This window comes from Solanum verrucosum, unplaced genomic scaffold (genome assembly GCF_900185275.1).
Source record: "Solanum verrucosum unplaced genomic scaffold, falcon-dt-bn FXZP01000118.1, whole genome shotgun sequence".
Classification (NCBI taxonomy): Eukaryota; Viridiplantae; Streptophyta; class Magnoliopsida; order Solanales; family Solanaceae; genus Solanum; species Solanum verrucosum.
Window position 1 is genome coordinate 2,007,825 of NW_026020568.1, and position 23,120 is coordinate 2,030,944.

The 23,120-nt window shown below is 31.2% G+C and overlaps 1 protein-coding gene across 1 annotated transcript; it reads right to left on the reverse strand.

The window, feature by feature from the left end:
• Positions 1 to 9,396: 9,396 nt before the first annotated feature.
• Positions 9,397 to 10,032, reverse strand: LOC125810461 (uncharacterized). The gene has a single exon (XM_049489936.1). The coding sequence runs from the start codon at positions 10,030 to 10,032 to the stop codon at positions 9,397 to 9,399; it is 636 nt and encodes a 211-aa protein (XP_049345893.1).
• Between the last annotated feature and the right edge of the window lie 13,088 nt (positions 10,033 to 23,120).

Sequence of the window (23,120 nt, forward strand, 5' to 3'; positions counted from 1 at the left end):
CATGCTTGTGACTTTAATTTGATGTATTATTTTAGTGTTTCATGTTTGGCTTATTGTGACCTTATTCCTTGATAAATATAAATTTAAGAAGGAAGGCCGGCAGAGGAAGCTTCTATATCCCGATATGGTTGAATAAAAGGATATCCTTGAATATAGTACAGCGTTCCTTCATTTTTATTTAGTGATTTCGAGCTTGAGCTTAAAAAAAAAAAGGAGGGGTGGGGGAATTCCTAATAAAGAGTGAATTCTCTTTTAGAACGCTTCATGATATATTATAATGTAAATTTTAAAAATGGATAATATAATTATATTTTGATTTTTACTAAAAATAACGGAACAAATAACCCAATCGAGTAGATAATTAAATTGTATACATAAATTTTATAATTTGAACATATGCTATTTTTCATAAATAATTATGATATTTTATAGGAGTACCTCGTCATCATTAATTTGATTTGAGTCTACTTCTTTTTCACATGCACTACACTTTTAAATTCATATTTTAAAGTGTATATATATATATATATATATATATATATATATATATATATATATATATATATATGTTGTGTGACATTTTAATATTAATTAAAATATATTATATGTCACATTATATATCATGTTATGTCTATTGGTGGACATTACATTTGTTCTCTTTACTCTCATCAATAGTGGAAAAAATGGTCATTAGTTGTTAGTAACTTATGTAACCACCAACTCTTCATTTCACCCATTATTCTATCTTGAAGTCTTGTAACTTATGTAACATTTGAGCCATTCATTTGGCAAATTTACTACCCACTATCTTCCTATTCATTGTAAGGAAGAATTCATCACCTATAAATAGTGTGGTCTTCCTTCGTGTTGAGAGGGAAGAAGAAACAAGAGAAGTACAAGAAAATATAGAATGAAAAAGATGAGTAGTATTAATTGCGTTTATATTGAGATTAGTGTAGTAGTGAAAAGAGAGAGTTGAGACAAAGAATAATATTCTAAGTCTTCAACTGTATTCACTATATACAAAAGAGAGTATTTATATGTTGAAGCAAGGTGTTCTTATGTGGAGCTTTGGACTCTTCAACTAATCCAGAGTTGTTTGAGTTGTACGACGTTGTTGGGCTGTTGTATCCTAGAGGGGACAAATCAAGAGTATTACTGCTGGATCGGTGTAGATTATGTCACAGTGGGCTTGAATCTTCTTAAAGAAAGCGAGATATCTGTGCCTCAGCCTAAAGAATTGTTTATTCATTTTTGTCATTTTATTTTCAACTGTAATTTATTATATTTATGATATATTACACCAACAATATATATATATGCCTAAACCCAACACTCTAAATCTAGTGGTCTATATGTGGTGTGGTGTAATATTGTCCATTTTTATTTTCTTTTCTAAGACATTTATCTACTTTTCAAAGGATTGCATCCTTTGATTTTTGGAATAATGATGAAGAGTAATAAAAGATCAGGATACATTTATCTTATGATAGTATAGAGAAACTTTTGATTCGCAATGGTCATTTTGAAATAATTCTCGTGTCTCCGTTATTTAACTATTATCAATTCATGATCATTAGCTACTTATAAATCGAAAAATTGCACTAAATTGGTGCTTTTTATTTGATTTTTTATTTTTAGAAATTTAAATATCAACTAAATTGATCTTATTTTGATTTTGATTTTATTAAAATAACTATTTAAATCAAATCATGACTTCTTCGAATTATAGAGTTGTCAATATGGGCTGACCCATCCCAGTCCGGCTTACCCATACATGCTTTGAAATTTGAAAGGTCAGGCCGGATTGACCCATTTTATTGTGGCCCAAAAAACTGTTAGCCCAACCCACAAGTACGTGGGCTACAGATTGTGCCGGGCAACCCACTTTTTGAAAAAACAAATTTAAAAAAAAAATTAAATCATATTATAATTTTAAAATATTATCATAAATATCGACAAGTCAATACATGGTGTTAGTGTTACTATTTGTTAATCAAATCCAGAAATAAAATTATTTATAATATTTATTAAGTTTGATTTCTAGTAAAAATATAAATAGCTAAAAGCAATATTAACCTAATTGTTTTTTAATGATCATAAAAAAAACAAAAAAATATGTCAATATTCCATAGGCTACGACCTATGCAGTGATTCCCAAGAAATTTTAGGGAATTTTTATTTTATGTACTACATATTTATAAACATAATATGTATTTAAATTTTAATATTTAAAACTTTAAATAGATTTTGAGTTTGGACGATTGTTATTTTTAATTCTCTATTTTATTTTTATTTTTTAATTAATTTTTATTTGACGAGGCAGCCCTACCCATATTTTTCAAACCCCACAAATCAACAGACGTATTCAGATCGGGCTAACAAGCCCTTTTCTTAAATGAGCTCCAAAAATTCTTAATCCAAATCTATCAAATTACGGATTAAGTCAGGCAGATCCAACAGGTCTAACCCATATTAACAGCTCTTACCTAATTGTCGTCGCTAGAAAATTGTCCCTGCGTTCACACAACATATACCAAATTTAGCTTTTTTAATGAATGAATTTTTTACCAAGAAATAGAGGATACAATAATCACGAAGTTTCGCATATGATGAAAGACCGATAAAGACTTATAATTACACTTTTTAAACATTTGAATCACTCAGATATTTATATAAAATAAAAGGGATATCGTTATCATCGGCTGAAATTATAACATATTAGTGGTCAACAATTGTAATATAATCATTAAAAACGGTTGGGAATTTTTCCAGTTTTATCTTTCCTACTGAGACACTTGATGTATTATATATATTACTACGTGAACATCATTACTATGGTGGTATTATAGCTAAATTTGTTGGATTTGTACGAATCATTTTGTAAGAAAGGGAACCGACGAAGAAAGTTCCTTTGATTGATGAAACACATGCATTCTTCATCCATAATCTTCATATGAAATTAAATAAGAATATAATAGTGTTTCATAATTAGATAACTTTTGACGTATTTGAAATCGATATGTTATTATGAAATATGGTCAATTGAATAATTAATAGGGACTTGTCCATGATATATACATACTTGAATACAAGTAATTTGTCATGACAAAGACATCTATTTGTCTACTAATTTTTGAGGTAGTTATACATTGGACTTAATAAGTTTTGATGATAGATAAGATTTATTGGGTAATAAAAAATGTATCGTACTTAATTGAAGTATAAATTTAAGTAAATAAATCATGTGAGACAATATCATGTTTCATTTAGGAATTTAGTTCGTTAATTTTATCAATCTAGAATCTACACAAATCTCACAACTTTACATCGAGAAAATGACAAAAATTGTATCTTAGGTTGAGGATAGACTCAAAATAATTTTTCAAAATACGCACTCAACAATTTTGGTCCTTTCAATTTATTACAAATTAATAAAAGTAGTTATTATGTGTGCATTTGAACTTTCAGTCTTTTAAATTTTCTAAAGATTAACACTTTTAGTCCCAACTGAAAATATTTATGAACTTTTATCTGTTAAACTTGATGGAAAATATGAAAATTTGAATATCAACATTGTATCTTTTATTATGAAAAATAAAATAAAATTAGAATAATAAAATTTGGGTCAAGAATTTGATATTGAAATAGTTGTGTTGCTTCAATATATACTTTTAATCGTCATAGTTTCTTTTTAGAGCAACTTTCACATTTAGCAAACATAAAAATTATATTTGTATACTATAGCTATAGTTTGCATAATTGTGCTCCATAGCAAATTTTATGTTTGCTATAGAGCATCAGATTGTATAAATCGCTGGGGGCATTAGATTTGTATAAAATCGTTGGCAGCGTCACATTTGTATAAATCGTTGACAGCCTCTCGTTTGTATAAATCGTTGGCAGCCTCTCAATTCAATTTTATGTGTTTGTATATCTGCATAAAATTTGAATTTGTATACAATTGAATCGAAATAAAACGTTTGTATATCAAATCTCTCTCTCTCTCTCGTTTTATACAAACACAAATTATACATTGTATTTTGTATACTCTTTGTTTGTATAAAGCGAGAAAGAGAGAAAGGCAAAAGAGAACTGGGCAGGGAAAGGTTTGTATTGTATAATTATAAGTGTATAGGACGAAAATATATGTATTTGCATGTGTATATACAATTTTCTCTCGCTTTATACAAACAAAAACACAATTTATACATTTGTGTTTGTATAAAGTGAGAGAGGCGAGGGAGAGACTGGAGAGTGAGAGAGGGAGAGTGGCGAGCGAGAATTTCAGGGAGAGAAGCGAATGACAACAGTTTGCTACGGGTTACAAATAAATCAAACTGTGGTTATAGCATTTAATTTGAATTAATAGTTTGCTATTATATATAATTTTCCCTTCTTTTTTTAGAGCAAACTATAAAAACTTTGAAAAACATTTTACAATGTATTTTTTCATCATATTGATATTCAAAAAAGTGCAATTTATAATACTTTTCTTATAGTTTTTGAATATGTAATTTTTTTGTTTAAAATTGAATTAATGTAATCTAATTTAACTTTAAAAATTAGTCAAATTGACTTTCGAAAAATGTACCATAACAAATAAAAATGGAAGTAGGAAGTATATAATATTGCTTGTTGCAATACTTGAAATATTTAAAAAGTGTTGTAAAACTTAAGGACAAAAGAACAATATAAAGAGGAAGAGAAGAAGACTATAAGACAAGAGGAACAATATAAACTAACATTCTTTCTTTCAAGTGTATTCAACATTATTCTCAACACCACTATTTATAGGATTACATTGAGGAATACCAAAAGGTGTCATAAACATTACATTAAACCTTGAGAATTACTACCCATTAAGGAGGAAATAAACCTAGGAGTTATGGTCATCCAATTAACCATATTATCAACAACATTACTACCAATAAAGGATGAAATTAACCTAGGAGTTATGGTCATCCATTTGACCACATTATCAACAACATTACTACTCATAAAGGAGGGAAATTAACCAAGGAGTTATGGTCATCCATTTAACCACCAAAATGATTTACAACACTCCCCCTTGGATGACTATTGATAGATAATATGCCTCGTTAAAACCTTACTAAGAAAAAAAACCTGTGGAAAAAAAAAATCTTAGTGAAGGACAAAAGAGTACACATATCTTGTAATACGCTTTGTTTGCTGCCTCGTTAAAAACCTTGCCAGGAAAACCCATTGGGATAAAACCTAGGTCAAGGGAAAAAGAGTGCAGCGCGTAGTTTACTCCCCCTGTTGTGAACATCATTTAATTTCTTGGAGACGACGCATTCCAATCTTGAATACCAACTTTTCAAATGTTGAGGTTGGTAATGCTTTAGTGAAAAGATCCGCTAAATTATCAATTGAGCGAATTTGTTGAACATTTATTTCACTTTTTTTTTCAAGATCATGAGTGAAAAAGAATTTTGGTGAAATGTGTTTTGTTCTATCTCCTTTAATATATCCTCCCTTCAGTTGAGCTATACATACAACACTGTCTTCGTATAATGTAGTTGGAATATCTTTTTCCATAGAAAAACCACACATTTCTTGAATATGTTGAGTCATTGATCTCAACCAAATACATTCCCGACTCGCTTCATGGATGGCTATTATTTCAGCATGATTTGAAGAAGTAGCAGCTAATGCTTGCTTCATTGAACGCCAAGATATAGCTTTGCCTCCATATGTAAATAAATAGCCTGTCTGAGATCGAGCTTTATGTGGATCAGACAAATATCCAGCATCTGCATAACCAATCATTTTTGACTTGGATTTATTAGAATAAAATAATCCCATATCAATGGTTCCCTGAAGATATCTTAATATATGTTTGACTCCATTCCAATGTCTCTTTGTTGGAGACGAGCTGAATCTTGCCAATAAACTTACTGCAAAACAGATATCTGGTCGAGTATTATTAGCAAGATACATAAGCGCCCCAATGGCACTAAGATATGGAGTTTCATTGCCAAGAAGCTCTTCATCATTTTCTTGAGGTCGAAATGGATCTTTATGTATGTCAAGCGATCTCACAACCATCGGGGTACTCAATGGATGTGATTTATCCATGTAAAATCGCTTTAAAACCTTTTCTGTGTATGTTGATTGATGAACAAATATTCCATTTTTCAAATGCTCAATCTGTAGGCCAAGACAAAGTTTTGTCTTACCAAGATCTTTCATTTAAAATTCTTTTGTTAAACACTCAACAGCTTTTGAAAGCTCTTTATGAGTGCCAATGATATTTAAATCATCAACATATATAGCTATTATAACAAAATCAGATCCAGACCTTTTTATAAAAACACAAGGACAAATAGGGTCATTTCTGTACCCTTCCTTTAGCAAAAATTGGCTAAGACGATTGTACCATATTCGCCCTGATTGTTTCAATCCATATAAGGATTTTTGAAGCCTTATCGAACAATTTTCTTGCGAATTTTTATATGCGTCAGGCACATTGTATGTTTCAGGAACTTTCATGAAAATATCGTGGTCCAATGAGCCATATAAATAGGTTGTGACAACATCCATTAGACGCATTTCAAGCTTTTCATGAACTGCCAGATTTATTAGATACCTGAAGGTAATTGCATCCACCACTGGAGAATATGTCTCCAGATAATCAATGTCAGTCCTTTGCGAAAAACCTTGTGCCACAAGTCGTGCTTTATATATGACGATTTCACCTTTTTCATTTCATTTTCGCACAAAAACCCATTTGTACCCCACTGGCTTGACACTTTCAGGTGTTTGGACTGTTGGTCCAAAAACTTCACGTTTTTCAAATGAAGTCAATTCCGCTTGAATTGCTTCCTTCCATTTTGGCCAATCATTTTTCTGTCTACATTCATTGACAGATTTTGGTTCAAAATCCTCACCATGTTGCATTATTTCAACAGCAACATTATAAGCAAAAATATTGTCCACCACAATACTATTTCGATTCCACATTTTTCTCGTCAAGACATAACTTATTGAGATTTCTTCATTCTCATTATTTTCAGTTATTTAGACCTTCTGGTCTTATCATTTGTTATGTCTCGGGGCTCTTCTTGAGCAATTTCCTCTATGGTATGATCTTCATGATCATTTGTTCTTTTTCTTTTTCGAGAATTTTTATCTTTTGAACTAATTGACCTATCACGTTTTAAACGTGATTTAGACTCATTTGCTTTAACAATTTGTCCTATCGGGACATCAACTCGAACTGGAGCATTTGTAGCTGAAATATAAGATTTAGTAACCCTTTGAAGGTTAGTAAATGCATCTGGCAATTGATTTGCAACATTTTGCAAATAAATCATCTTTTTAACCTCTTGCTCACATTGATTTGTTTGAGGATCTAAATGAGATAGAGATAATGAATTCCAATCTATCTCTTTTTCCAACTGTTTATGTTCTCCCCCTAATGTTGGGTATACTGATTCATCAAAATGACAATCAGCAAACTTTGCCGTAAATATATCTCCTGTCATAGGTTCCAAATATTTGATAATAGAAGGAGATTCATACCCAACATAGACTCCCAACCTTCTTTGGGGACCCATCTTTGTGCGTAGCGATGGGGCAATTGGAACGTATATCGCGCACCCAAAAATTCTAAGATGGGAAATATTTGGCTCATGACCAAAAACCAACTGTAATGGAGAGAATTCATGATAACTAGTTGGTCTTATGCGCATCAATGCTGCTGCATGTAAAATAGCATGTCCCCATATTGAAACAGACAACTTTGTCCTCATTAGCAATGGTCTAGCTATCAATTGGAGACGCTTAATCAAAGATTCCGCTAGACCATTTTGAGTGTGAACATGAGCAACTGGATGTTCAATTGTTATTCCAGTGGACAAACAATAATCATTAAAGGCCTGCGATGTAAACTCACCAGCATTATCAAGACGAATTGTTTTTATTGCATAATTTGGAAATTGTGCTCTTAATCTTATTATTTGAGCCAACAACCTCGCAAAAGCCATATTGCGAGTTGATAATAAACACACATGTGACCATCTTGTAGATGCATCTATCAAGACCATATAATATTTAAATGGCCCACATGGAGGGTGAATTGGCCCACATATATCACCATGTATACGTTCCAAAAATGCAGGGGTTTCAATCCCAACCTTAGCTGCTGATGGTTTAATAACCAATTTTCCTTGAGAACAAGCAGCACAAGAGAATTTCTTTGAATGAAGAATTTTCTGATTCTTCAAAGTATGCCCATGTGAATTCTCAATAATTTTGAGCATCATATTATAACCGGGATGGCCCAACCGGTCATGCCAAATGATAAAATCATTAGAATTAGAAAGCCCTTTGTTTACTATGGCATGTGATTCAAACATACTAATACTTGTATGGTACAATCCAGAAGAAAATGCGGGTAATTTTTCATGCACATATTTTTTCCCCAATTTTATTGTAGTAATATAAAGGTATTCAACCTTTCCTTCTTTGGCAGTTTCAACATGATAGCCATTTTGGCGAATAACCTTGAAACTTAATAAGTTTCTTTGAGACTTACTACAGTACAATGCATTTTCAATAGTTAATATCGTTCCCCCAGGTAGTAGTAAGACCGCTCTTTCAGAGCCCTCAATTAATTTTGCACTACCAGATATTGTATTAACATAAGCCTTTTTCACAATAAAAGTAGAGAAATATTTCTTTTCTCTTAAAATAGTGTGAGTTGTAGCACTATCAAGAAGACACCATATCTCCATTATTCATCTTGAACCAATTGAAGAGTGGGGAATTTTATTTATCTTCATAAAATAAAAGTACATTATAAGAAATATGAAAAATCAACAACTTTGCAAGAAAATAAAAGTACTTTTTTTTTCCGAATATAAAAACAACATAAGGAAAAACATAACAATAAAAAACACATAAATAAAACAACATAATTATTTTCGCCAATCAAATGATCAAACATTAATTTTGATCTCCAAAGAAGTCTTCAACTTCCAAATGAGTAATATCATCAAGGTCAACAAAATAATCATCTTTTAAACCCAAATTTGCTTCAATATTGTCATCATATTTTTGTGAATGCCCTGCCTCGTCATCATTTTTATAAGTCAAGTGTGACTCCACCCGAGCATTAGAAGAAGATGCACCATTTTTATTTCCTTTTCTTTTCAAGGAATCTTGATAAAGCCTAACAAAATGCTAAGCTGCTCAGCATTCATTCTTCCAATGCCCTTTCAAGCCACAACGATGACAATTGCCTCTTGAAGGATTGCTTTGAGAACCCATATTGTTCTCCCTTTTGTGGCGACCACCACCATGACGATTATTATATCGTCCTCTGCCATTGCCACATCCACGCACATTATTTTGGCCTTGATTTTTATTTTATCTTCTTTCAGACTGGCCATGTGCTTCAACCTCATTTGCTTCCGGTAACGGAGCAGTTCCCGTGGGACGGGCCTCATGATTTTTCAATAAAAGAGTATTATGTTGCTCAGCCACAAGAAGGCATGAGATCAACTCAGAATACTTTTTGAATCCCCTTTCACGGTATTGCTGTTGTAATACCAAATTTGAGGCATGAAAATTTGTGAGAGTCTTTTCCAACATGTCCTCATCTTTTATATCTTCCCCACATAATTTTAATTGGGAAGTAATTTTGTATACATCAGAATTATATTCACATATAGTTTTAAAATCTTGTAACCGCAAGTGAATCCATTCATAACGAGCCCTTGGCAATACCGTTGCCTTAAGGTGGTCATACCTTTCCTTCAAACCAGTCCATAATTCAAGTGGATCTTTCACCGTAAGGTATTCAACCTTCAATCCTTCATCCAGATGATGACGAAGGAAAATCATTGCCTTTGCTTTGTCCTGACTCGACGTTGTATTACCGTTGGTAATAGTGGCACCAAGACCTTTAGCGTCAAGGTGAATTTCAGCGTCGAGTACCCATGACAAGTAATTATTTCCAGAAATGTCAAGTGCCACGAACTCAAGCTTTGATAAGTTCGACATGATAAAACTATCATAGAAAATAATTAAATTAGACTAAAATAAATAGTGAGTACACAAGTAATTAACAAAACTTTTTTTTTCAATGATAATAACATGACACATGTTATTGTATAAAGTAACATCAATTAGTAACTTAATGTGTTAGTATCAAACTTCCGAGCAATTTAAATGAACATTCTGCCTAACATATAACTTAAATAATTTCTAGAAAAATTGCTAGACAATTAAAATTTAACTAATTTAAAATAACATAAACTTTTTGGACTTATATATTTCCACTGTTTAACTACCAAAAATATACACACACTGTTTAACACCTAATCATTTCATAATATGTAGTATATTATATTAGAGTGATTAATAATGAGAATTAAGTATATGAATACATACCAGAAGCTTAACTTGGAAAAATCGAAATGATATTAGAGTTTCGTGCTGATAACGTGTTGTAAAACTTAAGGACAAAAGAACAATATAAAGAGGAAGAGAAGAAGACTATAAGACAAGAGGAACAATATAAACTAACATTCTTTCTTTCAAGTGTATTCAACATTATTCTCAACACCACTATTTATAGGATTACATTGAGGAATACCAAAAGGTGTCATAAACATTACATTAAACCTTGAGAATTACTACCCATTAAGGAGGAAATAAACCTAGGAGTTATGGTCATCCAATTAACCATATTATCAACAACATTACTACCAATAAAGGATGAAATTAACCTAGGAGTTATGGTCATCCATTTGACCACATTATCAACAACATTACTACTCATAAAGGAGGGAAATTAACCAAGGAGTTATGGTCATCCATTTAACCACCAAAATGATTTACAACAAAAAGGCAAATTTTAATCTTTTATAAGCAGACACAATTATTACAACTATCCCACATTAAAGTAAAACGTTATCGTACTTTCTCCCAAAATTTTATAACACTACAACATTCTAATAAAAATTTAATATTTATGTAAACGTTTTTATAGTAGTACCTTTCTTTTGTGAGAAAAGGCATAAATTCACCTTTGAAATTGTATCGAAAAGTCAGTTACACGCTTAAACTATTAAGACAATCTATTAAACACTTATACAACTCAAACGTGAATTTAATACCACCCTGAAAGCTGACATGGAAATAAGATTAAATAAAAAAATAAAAAAGGCACGTTTGAGTAAAAAAAAAAAGGAAAAGGTAGAAGTACCTCTCTAGGCTATGGCTCAAATCCTAGAGACACACCTTAACTAAACTAAGGTCCTATTACCCCCTGAACTCATTTTTTTAAAATTTTGTACACCTTTTTGGCTTATGTGGCATCCAAATATCTCCCACGCGCCTCAATTGCGTGGAGTCACGGGGTGTGCCACATAAGCCAAAAGGTGTACAATATTATATATAAAATGAGTTCGGGGGGTAATAAAACATTAGTTTAGTTAAAGTGTGTCTCTGGAATTTCGGTCATAGTCTAGGGGGTACTTGTGCCTTCTCCAAAAAAAAAAAAAAAGGCAAATTTTTCCCACCCCCACCCTTCTCCTTCACGTTATCCTACCTTTCTTCCTCCTCCATTTTTTTCTTATCACAAACACTTTTTTTGCTATGGCTAATGTGAAAAATAATTATTTTTTTTCATGATAAAAATTTTCAAGAGAAAAATAGAAAATAACATTGCGGGATAGAAGCTCGTCGCAAAGATCGTGAAGTTTTCAATTAACTATATTCACTATTCGAAAAGAATTCTGGCGAGACATCTAAAATTGGTCAATCCTTACTATTCACACATCAAATTCGTCAAGTCAAGAATGGATTATTCAATTTATTTTTGTATTTTTTTTGTTGATTTTGAGCATTTGAAATAAGAAAATTTTCAAATCTTGCTGTGTTTGTGTAAAAAGTTTCTGGGTTTTTGCACAAAATTCATTTTTTAAATGTATGGTCATAGATCTTTCTTCTAGATCTTTCTTCTCTCTCAGAAAAATCCTTTCTAGATTTTCTTCAAAATCAGTAATAGTAAATCGAGCACTAGTTTTTCAATTGCTGACCAAAATATTTGCAAATAAATATTGCAAGTTTTCACAATTCTCCTCTTTGAGCTTGAATAAAATTTGTATATTGTGATAATTTTTTGTGGTGGGTTTGGTGATGGGTGAAAAGTTAGTGGTGGTATGACTTTTAATTTCGATAATGACAGTGAAACTCGTGATTTTGATGTGGATGGTGAATTTATGGTTATGATTGTGATGAATTTCAATGATAGTGATATGGTTTCGATGGTGAATTTAATTAAGTTTATGATGTTTGTTATCGATTTTTAATGATTGCAATGGTTGTGGAAAGATTCCGGTGGTGAAATCTATGGTGGTGGAGAAGTGAATTTGATGATAATAGCAACAATGATAGTGATTTAATGGTGGGTTTGATGGTGCTTATGGAAGAAGAAGAAATAGTGACATGTTTTATTTTTTTAAAATCTGGCGTAATTATTGATATGGCAGTGACATAGTGATGACGTGGCGCGAGTATGAAACACTTTCTCATTATGTGACTAATCGTATATGCGTCAGGATTGAAATAAATTCGCTTTTAAGCAATTCAGGTGTGTAATAGATCATCACAATAGTATAAGTGTGTAACTGACTTTTCGTGACAAATTTAAAAGGGAATTTATGCTTTTACCCCTCTTTTGTTTACACATGTATAGTATGGAGAGGCTTAGTAGTAGTCCTCCTCTAATGGACAAATAAATTACAATAAATTATAATATACATGTAGGGTCTTGTCAAACTCCTCAACACCTTAGGTTAACTGAATGTGATTGGTATATAAATTGCTTTTAAGGAGATAATCTAATTTAGAGCCATCAAATATTGTCTACAACTTATTTGAAACTATAATTTTAAAATAGTCCTATTATTTTTCTAATTACAATAATCCCTTAAAATTTGTACCTTCTGGATACATAAGTCACCATTCGGATACATTAATTCACCATTCGAATACATTAATTCTAATACAAGAAGAATCCTTCTGTTGCGCTAAAAGGGGAATAAAATTTGAAAATCTAATTAAATCCTAGAAATTACGCTTACGTTTCTTCTTACTCTCAATCATGTGATGAGAAATCCACAACAAAGAAATTCAAAATTTCAAATTGCTCCACCCTGTTCAGCAAAGAAACCTTTCAGATTTGATTCAAAAACTTTTGTCAAAATTTTGGGATAGAGAGGTGAGTTATGAAGGATACAAAAGTGATGAAATTGTTGTTAGAAAAACAATTTCAATTCCTTTTGAATCTTCAAGTTCATCGAAGATCTTTTTTTATTCAAGTTGTTTGGATTTGCTATGTATACCCTTTGTTTTTTAATTTTTGAATTTGTATATACATATATAAGGCATGATACATTACTGATTACAAATTGATATATTACTAGTTTGATGTATATGTAATGTGTTTTTAGATCCCAAAATTCTTCTTTCCATTCTTTAAAAAAAAATCTCAATTTTTGAATCAAACTTGTCGACAAATTGTACTGATACAACATGAACATGTTGATCTTGTTGAGACATTCCAGAATTTAAAAAATTGAGGTGATGTATGAACGATACAAAAGTGATAGAATATATTGTTGTTGGTCAAAATATTGGTTTGTGAATCTCAAATCAGTCATTGCAACTGATTTAGAGATCGATGAGTTCAGGAAAAAATTGGAGATCTGATACATCGTTGAGGTCAAGAAACAAGAGTTTGGATTTTCAATGATCTGTTATGCATTGATACAACAAACAAAAAGGTTGAAGAGATGCATAGCTTTGATGGATCATTCATACCTTTTATAATGTTGTGTAATCGTTTTTTGAATTTCGTTTTCGAGATGGATAGATTTATCAATATATTACTATTTATGTATCTTGTTTAAATTGATAAGTGTTGTATTTCTATTAGATACATTCAATAAGAAATTGTTGCCCATAAGATGTTAGGTTTGAGATCGATACATTACCGTTTGGTAATTGTTATGTATCAGATATCTTTAGTATAAATTTGAATTTTCGTATCATGCCTAAACAATTAGTGCATGATACATTATTATTTATGCCACTTATTTTGTTTGAGAGCAGAATCCATATGTATCAGAAATTTGTAGATGAAAAGGTTGCTACATAATAAATAATACATTTGGTAGAATTTTGGTATCATGTATCAATACTAATTAAGGTTATGTATCAAAACTAATATTTAACCACGATATATTATGCATGATAGAATTGTAATGTATCATCATGTTGAAACAAAGGCAGTATACATTAGTTTAAGAAACAAAATCAACTAGATACATTAAAAATCAGAACCTATATGTATAAAAAAAATGAACAACCAAAAGATCGAAAAAAGTCAACAACTAATCAATGGAAAGCAACGAAGATATATCCTTCTCGGATTAATTGGGTAAGCCCAATACTGAAAGATCAAACCAATGGAATGAAGTGTATCAAGACCGCCATTAGAAATTCCTGAAACAATTCCAAATGCACTTTAAGATGAACTCTTTGCATTAGCAACGTTTTCCACCCCTCTTCCAATAAAGAGACCGGGAGTAACAAATTCAATAATTTTTCAAGATGAAAAAACTAAAAACTAAATAAAATAAATTGAAAATTGAAGTGATGGGAAAGTAATCTATCTCTTGAATAACTTGAAATCATTAATTGGAAAACAAAAAAAAATGAAATTAAAAAATGGATTAATGTAGGTAACTGTAGAGAGATTTGTGGCTTGAAAAAAGGAAAGAAAATCATGGGTATGAGATTTCAAATTAATGTATTCGGAAAAGGGAATGATGGGCAAAATAGGGGATTTTTGATAATTTTGAAATGGTAGGAAAAATAAGAAAATATGATAATAAATGGTGTGTAATTAGGTAATTTTTCCTAAAATAAAATGGAGGGAGTAACACAAGATTAGTTATACACTCACGAGACACAAAATATCAACTCGGTGAACTAATGAAAAAGTCGAAAACTAAAGCATATAAAAACTAGAGATAAGTGACAAAAACACACCTAAAGTATCCCCTTTTTCTAGTTCATACCTAAACTATTGAGAGTGTGAGTTTCATACCTAAACTATCACTTATTAGTTTGAAACACACACCTCTCTTTTTATAACACTCTTTTAATTTTAAAAAATTGCCACATCTCACAGTCCACATGGACAAAACATTCAACCTTGACAAATAAATAAATTATTAGTGTTAGTTAAAATTATAGATTAAAAAATTATTATCTCACAAAAATAATAATTTTTTATAAAATAATGTGTAAAATATCAGCTCAGTGAACTAATGAAACAGTCGAAAACTAAAGCATATAAAAACTAGAGATAAGTGACAAAAACACACCTAAAATGTCCCCTTTTTCTAGTTCATACCTAAACTATTGAGAGTGTGAGTTTCATACCTAAACTATCACTTATTAGTTTGAAACACACACCTCTCTTTTTGTAACACTCTCTTTTAATTTTAAAAAATTGTCACATCTCACGGTCCGCATGGACAAAACATTCAACATTGACAAATAAATAAATTATTAGTATTAGTTAAAATTATAGATTAAAAAATTATTATCCCACAAAAATAATATATTTTTATTAAATAATATTGTTTTAGTTTTTTTGTTTAAATTTTTTTTATAAAAGTATTTATTTTTTTTCACTTCATCTCTCCCCCCACCCACTCAAATAATAATTTTGATATTATTTTATTTTAAAAAAATAAAAATTCTACCCACTCCACCTAACCCTCCGCTTCCAATTTTTTCTTCTTTTGTGTTAGATATATACATATTCAAAAAATAAAATTACTGCCCGCAACATTACTTTTTTTAAAATAATTTTTTTATTTATGTTATGTACATTACACAAGTAGAAAATCCAAAAATATATATCCATATCTAACATAAAACGAGAAAAATGTAATAAATAAATAAAGTAGGAGCAAAGGATTAAATAAGATGGGCTAGAATTTTATTTTTTTAAAATAAAATAATATCAATTTTTTTATGTGGAATGAGTGGGTGGTTTGGGGGAGGGGGAGGAGGTGCAATGTGAATTTTTTTTTAAAATAAAAGGGTGGGGGATTATCGGAGGGGAGTATGGAGAGGAGGTGATGGAGTGGGGTAAGAAAAATAATTTAAATTTTATTTTTTAAAAAAAAAATATGTTTTTAGGATAATTATCTTTAATCCTTAATTTTTAATTAATGTCAATAGTTTATTATTTAATTTTTTCGAATAAAAGAGAGAGTGCATTACGCACACCATTGAGATATGTTTCTCAAACTAATAAGTGATAGTTTAGGTATGAAACTCACACTTTCAATAGTTTAGGTATGAAACTAAAAAAAAAAGAATAGTTTAGGTGTGTTTTTGACACTTATCTCTTCTTTGAAAGATGAATAATTATAATCAATTTTGGTTTTTGCTAATTTTAAGGAGAGTGATCATTCTAAATAATATTTTGCTAGTTTTGAATAGAAATGGCCGGAAGTTAGAAGGTAGAGGATATAAAATGCATCTCTTTTAATATTTTAAAAATAATAATTTGAAAGGAAAGAGATAATTCTATATAACCTTTTGTTAGTTTTAAGGAGAAGTGGTTCGAAGTTAGAGGAGAGATGATATTAAATATATTTTTATTTTATTTTTTTAAAATGCCAATATATAACTTTTGGGTTAATATGTACAAGTTTTTTATTGCAAAAATTTGTCTATTAATTGCTAATTAATATTGGGTTATATGTTAGGGAAAATTGTATAAAATAGCAAAATATTAATTCAAATTAAATGTTATAACCACAGTTTGATTTAATTGGGGTGTCTTAAGATTTAGATGGAGAACTACTCTGATGATACCTTGGAATTTATTCTGATAAACAAGGTTGAAACACTGCTGGCTGTTACTTCACAATTCTGACCTATTTTTTTTAGCAATAAAATAGAAATATTAAGGTTCTGAAACCATCTTTTATTCAAGTAGTGTAAAAAGTACATCTCAGTAGTTTGATCTTTCTTTGAACAAAGTACAGTATGTAGTTTTCCAAGTTTCATTAGTTGTACACTTAGCAAATTGAGCAATATTACCTCTAAATAGTAAATTGATGTGAAGCAAGAGTAACAAGATCCTAGTTTTAATTAGTAACCTAGAGCAAGAGTGAATAACAGATATGAGACCCAACAACATTTGTGAAATTATAAATCTAGTATTATATCAATGATTTTGAATACAGAAAAGGGGAGTGGACTAACTAAAAAACCGTCAATGATATACTACTATTATTAATACTCAAAATCATCTTCTCCTATTCCAACATTACGATCCTTCTCTTGGCTTCCTTTTGCTCTGCAGACCGTTGCTCAAATTTCCTTTTACTTGATTCAAAATCCGTCTTCTTGTTACGCTCCTTTGTTCCTAATTTTTCATGAATATCCTCTTTCAACATACCACTCTTTTCTTCTTCTTCTTTATATCTTCCCGAATTCATCAATCGGTTCAACATCCTATCTTTATGCTTATCTAACGCAGTTGGATATTTAACTTCAGCAACAGAAATCGCAAATTCAATCAAACTGAAAATATCGTCCGGTTTTTTCTTTATTGAAAATTCATTCATAAATATTTTTTCTAAATCCACACGTAAAACTATTTTAACCATGATGTTTGTTCTAAGTTGTAACCCTAACAAATATTTGTGAGACTTTAGCATCGCATTTATAGGGCATATGTTTTTTCCTAAACCGAGCAGAATTCGGAATCCCATTTCCTCCAACCCACCGCCACACGTAAATAAAAGTTTCCTAATATCTTTTTATCATTAAGGAAACTACTAACTTTTTTATATTAATTTCTATTTTGTTTTCAAAACTGTTAAATAAATTGGGAAATCCTAGTTATATATGGAAAGTCAAAAAATGCTTTCTTTTATTGTTCAAATATGTTTTAAATTCATTGGATTGTTAATTATGCTAATTTATTATACTTTTATGTGGTGTTAAACATGTAAAAATTATTTTTTTGTAAAATGAAAATTATTTATCTTAATTTTCATTGGAAATTGATTAGTTTCTTCTCGCTTACTAAAAGGATGAATATGAAGTCGTGAAAACTCTGCAAAATCACCTACCATTAGTTCCTGACCAATGGCATATAACTTATTGTACTCTTTACATGGTTTTAGGTATAAAACTCAAAGGAAGGATATAATTTAAATGTGTTTTTGACACTTATCTCTAAAAACTAACTAAAATAATGGGAAAAAAGAACATAAGAAGAAGAACAAATTAAAGGTTAAAATTGCGTGACCATATATATATATATATATATATATATATATATAAGAAGGTGATTACAAGGCTATTAATCTCCACCACAACCAGCACCACCGCCACCACAGCAACAACTTTGTGCAGCATTAACAGTCGCCTCAGCAGCAGCTCCTAGGTCAAGACTTACCTCATCAGCACGTTTAGTACGATCATTATCGTCATCAATACTGTTGCTGTTTGCTGCAACGGCAGCGACAGCACCAGCTCCTGCTAAAACGACCATGTTCCCGTATCTTGCAGAGGCGTATCCAGAATTTCCCCTAGATGGGTGCACGATTACGAAAAAATGTATCTTAAAAAAAAATTTGATCTATTTGACCTTTAGTTCGTAATATGAACCATTAAAGTTTAAAAATTATAGGTCCAAAATATATAATACTACTAGTTTTAAATTTTAATATACACATTTGATTTAATTATATAAAAATTTACAATGCTAAATTTTTTAGGAATTCTCAATGTAACACTTGAAAATTTTGAAAGAATAAAGGAAAAAAAATAAAAAAAATTAGTTGAAACGATAAAAGTGTAACTGATCGATAATCACTTGGAAAAATGTTACTCAAAGAGACAAGATAGATATAAGATTTAAATTTTTATCTCTCACTTAGAGAAGTGCACCCAATCATCATCGCATTATTATATGATACTTTGAATATGGGTTCACACATTTATATTTAAATATTTTTTAAAAAATATAACACTACTATATATAATCTAGAGAGGGGAGCACGGGTTCACGTGAACCCACGGCACCCCCTCTGGATACGCCTCTGGTCACTATCTTGTGCTGCTTCGAGGTTGATCTTTTTTTCGTCGTAAGTTCCAGTTACGGACTAAATATGATAAGAAAGAAAAAACAGTACAACCAAAGATTATTGCGGCTATTGCAATGCCTGCATCCATGTACGTAATTTTGTTAATTAATATGCAAATATCCTCAACTGAATAATTAAAGAATTGGATTGAGTAGATCCGGTCCATATATATATATATATATAATATACTCATTTTCTCCGTACATATTATGTACAAAATTTGTAGATTATGATGTGACTTTCGAAGACTTTGATGCATGCATGTCTTCTATATTTGATATTTCATGTTTGGATTCTTGTGACCTATTCCTTTCTCTGTTGTATTTTTATTTTTTTTATTAAAATATGAAATTATCCAGGAAGGCCGGCAGAGAAAGCATTATATATATATACTCACACGTTGGAATAAAAGGATATTCTCAGTTTGTGGAGATTCAACCTACAAAAAATTCCCAATGACTAAAATAAGATTAATTAAACAAAAATATAGTAATAGATATAGTAGATCGTCAATTTGTGCTATTAGGATGAATAGAAACCCTTCATCCTGAATGGATGATCAATTACTAGTTTTGAGTTCGAGCTTTGAAAAAGGGAAAAATTCTAATAGGGAGTGATTTCTCTAAGCTTAGAGGCAGATCAAGAACTTAAAGTCTATGGGTTCCTATCGTCACCTCAAGTTTATATTTTAATAATAATTGTGTTTATAGTCAAATACTTATATTTAAAAAAATAATAAATTTTATAATTAATACAAAAAATTTAGACAAAAGCTATTGAATTCACGTAAATAATTAAACTGATCACCGAGCCTCTAAATTTGCCCTTGTTACGCTCACACGAAAACTGTCCCCGCATTCACACCATTTATATACCAAATTTTAGTTTTTATGAGTCAATTATGCTGAAAGATTAGGATGTTTGATGTGCATTAACATTTTCTTGGGGAAAGTTTCGCTAATTTTTATTGTTGGAAGTTTGTGGCAAAAAGAAAATAGATAAATTAAACGTTGAATGTTATTTTGAATTGTGGAGATTCAAACCGAAATATCATTTATAAAACATTATTAAAAATAGTACTACAAGTTATTATTAAGGCAAAACACATATGCAGACCCTTATACTTGTACCTAAATTTTATTTTGGCACTCCAACTCAACCTTGTTTCATTTTAACCCTTCAACTCCAATTTTTATGTTCTATTTTGGCACTTCTAAGTGATCTGGCATAGTGTGTTCATCACACTTTCTCTAAGAGAGTGAAAGACAAAAAAAAGTATTTTTTAAAAAAATTACCCTTTAATTCTATTTCTTTTAATAAAGGATTTGGGTTAAGCTTGAATATAGTAAGAGCAGACCATTAAACTCAGACCTTAGTAAGAGTAACCCATTCTATACCCAGTTCAATCATCATTCGAGGACGAATGATCCCAAGGGGTAGATATTGTAACACCCCAGAAATTTTTTTCGTACTGAAACTCGAACCGTTCTTCGTAGTGAGTGAGATTTTGCAAGGAATTTAAAATTTCTTGAGTGTTAAGGTCACTAGATGTAGCACCTTAAGTTCCAAGAAGAACCCAAGAGTAAAGCATTCAAGTCATTCTTAAGTTTTCTTAAGTTTTGGGTCAACTTCAAACGACCATAACTCCTAGTACAGGATGAGTTAGGTGAGCTACAAGATACAAAATTAAAGCCCTTCGAGTCCTCTTTCCAACGACACTGAGGTTGCTCAATTCCGAGTTCTGAGTAAGAAGTTATGATTGATTTACTAACATCGCACAAACCTGGCAGCAGCTCCGCGATAGCTCCGCGACGCGGAGCCAATACGAACCTCACTGCCTGGTGAAAAATCATTCCGACTCCCAGCTCGTCTTATTTATTTCTTTAGGGGTATTTTAGTCCAAAAACCCCTTAGGAGGTCATCTAAATTGCCCTAAACGTGTAGAAAATCAATTTTCTTAAATCAAAACCCTCTCATTCACTCCAAAGATTCTACGCTCAATAAAAGCTAGTGTTGGGTTTGTTCACCCACACGCCAATCATGTTAATTTCAGCTTTAAATTCGTTCTAAAAGTTGAAGCTTTGATGTTCTTGTTATGTATTCATGAATTTTCTTTCGTTCTTGAATTAGGCTGAGATTGAGGAATTCTTGAGGTTAATATGTTGATTTATAGAGGGGTTAGAGTTAGATTCTTGTGTTCTTATGCTGGGTATCTAAATCTAAAGAAAGATTGAGAAAAAGAATCGAAGTTAGGCGAATTGGGGTTAGAAAACGAAGAAGAAATTTCATTGGTCGAGATTTGAACCTGCCCCAGCGTCGCGCCCTTACTCCCCAGTTTTGACAATTTCTGCTTCGCGTCGCGGAGCTGACACGAGGTGTTCTGACTCAAAAGACATTTTAATTTTGAAACCAAATTTTAAAAGCCTCTCCGCGTCGCGGACCCACTCTCAAATATTGGTTTTCAGTCTTTTCTCATGTTTAGCTATCTAAAATCATTCCTAAACATCATGAGACCTTTCCTATCACAAATCACAACATTGAATTCATAAATTACATTCAAGGTAGAGTTGAGAGTCAAGTCTTGATGTTCTTTCGAACATTTTTCAGAAAATCCCTTTATGTCTTTTTTTGAGGAGTCTTCTACAAAATTCTAATAACTTGTTTCAAGACTCGAGCAAGTGAGTATGAGAGTGAGAATAATGTATTCATGAGTTTATCTTGTCATCATGAGATATTTCTTATCATGAACTATAACTCTTGAATTCATAATTCACATTCAAAAGAGAGTTTATAGTAGAGTTCAAGAAAAGCCTTTGAGTTCAATTGTGAATCCTTTGAGATCAGCTATCGATTTGAACTAAGTTTTGAGGAAGTAACTCAGAGAATAAGAAGAGTCGCATACATGAGTTCCATATTGTTATGTAGTCCATCGAGTCGAGTTGTTTCATGCCCATAATTTCGCATGAACTTCGTAAGTTGAGCATCCTTCAGAGAAGTGGTATCTTCAAGTTCTAAGCCTTTAAGTGTTGAGTTCCTAAATCCTTTTTGAGAAGTATCTTTGAGTCCTTGAGTTGAATATTTCATGCTCATAATTCCGCATGAATATTATAAGTCAAACAGCCTTGAGATGAGAAGTATTTTTGAGTCCTTGAGTTGAGTAGTTCATGCTCATATGAACTCTCTGAGTTGAGCATTCTTGAAATGAGTAGTATTATTGAAGTTCTTGAGTTCTATCTATGGTTATTGAAAACCTTGCATTGAGTCGTTCATGTCCATAATTCGGCATGAACCATAATTTAAGAAGTCTTTTACAAACGTTTTAACTTTGTTTTAAGACTTAAGTTTTGAGTTCAGTAAAGAGTAAAGTTGAAGTTCTTTTCTTCAAAAAGTATATGGGGACTAGGTATTCCCAGAGAGATTTAAAATCTTTTCACATTTAAATAAGAACGGAAACTGAGATTTCCGAAGAGCCTTCGGGCTAGTTTTCAGAAAAGAGTAATCGCTTTCTAAATGAAGCAAGAGGGGAAACTTTGATTTCCAAGATAGCCTTTGAGCTAAGTTTTTGAGCACTAATCTCAAATCACAGAAAGAAGTATGTTTTTAAAACATAAAGAGCTAGTATATTTTGGGAGTAGTATTGAGCACCGATATGGGGGAGAGTTCAGACAACTCACAACCCCCATAAACCATGTAGCCACCATAGGTAGATAAGGGTCATACTTTTTAGATGAACCCTTTTCACTATAGACTAGTGGATCCATTAGGCAGTTCAGGTCCTATACTTTTGGCTGGGTATAGGATGCGCTGGCAGCGTGAGGTAGATCGTTGTATTATCACTATAGCTCTTATGTGATGGTTGTCGGTTAGAGAAACTCCCACAGAAGTTATGTA

Coding starts and splice junctions, on each gene's coding strand:
- LOC125810461 (XM_049489936.1), bottom strand. CDS start 10,032: ATGTCGAACTTATCAAAGCTTGAGTTCGTGGCACTTGACATTTCTGGA.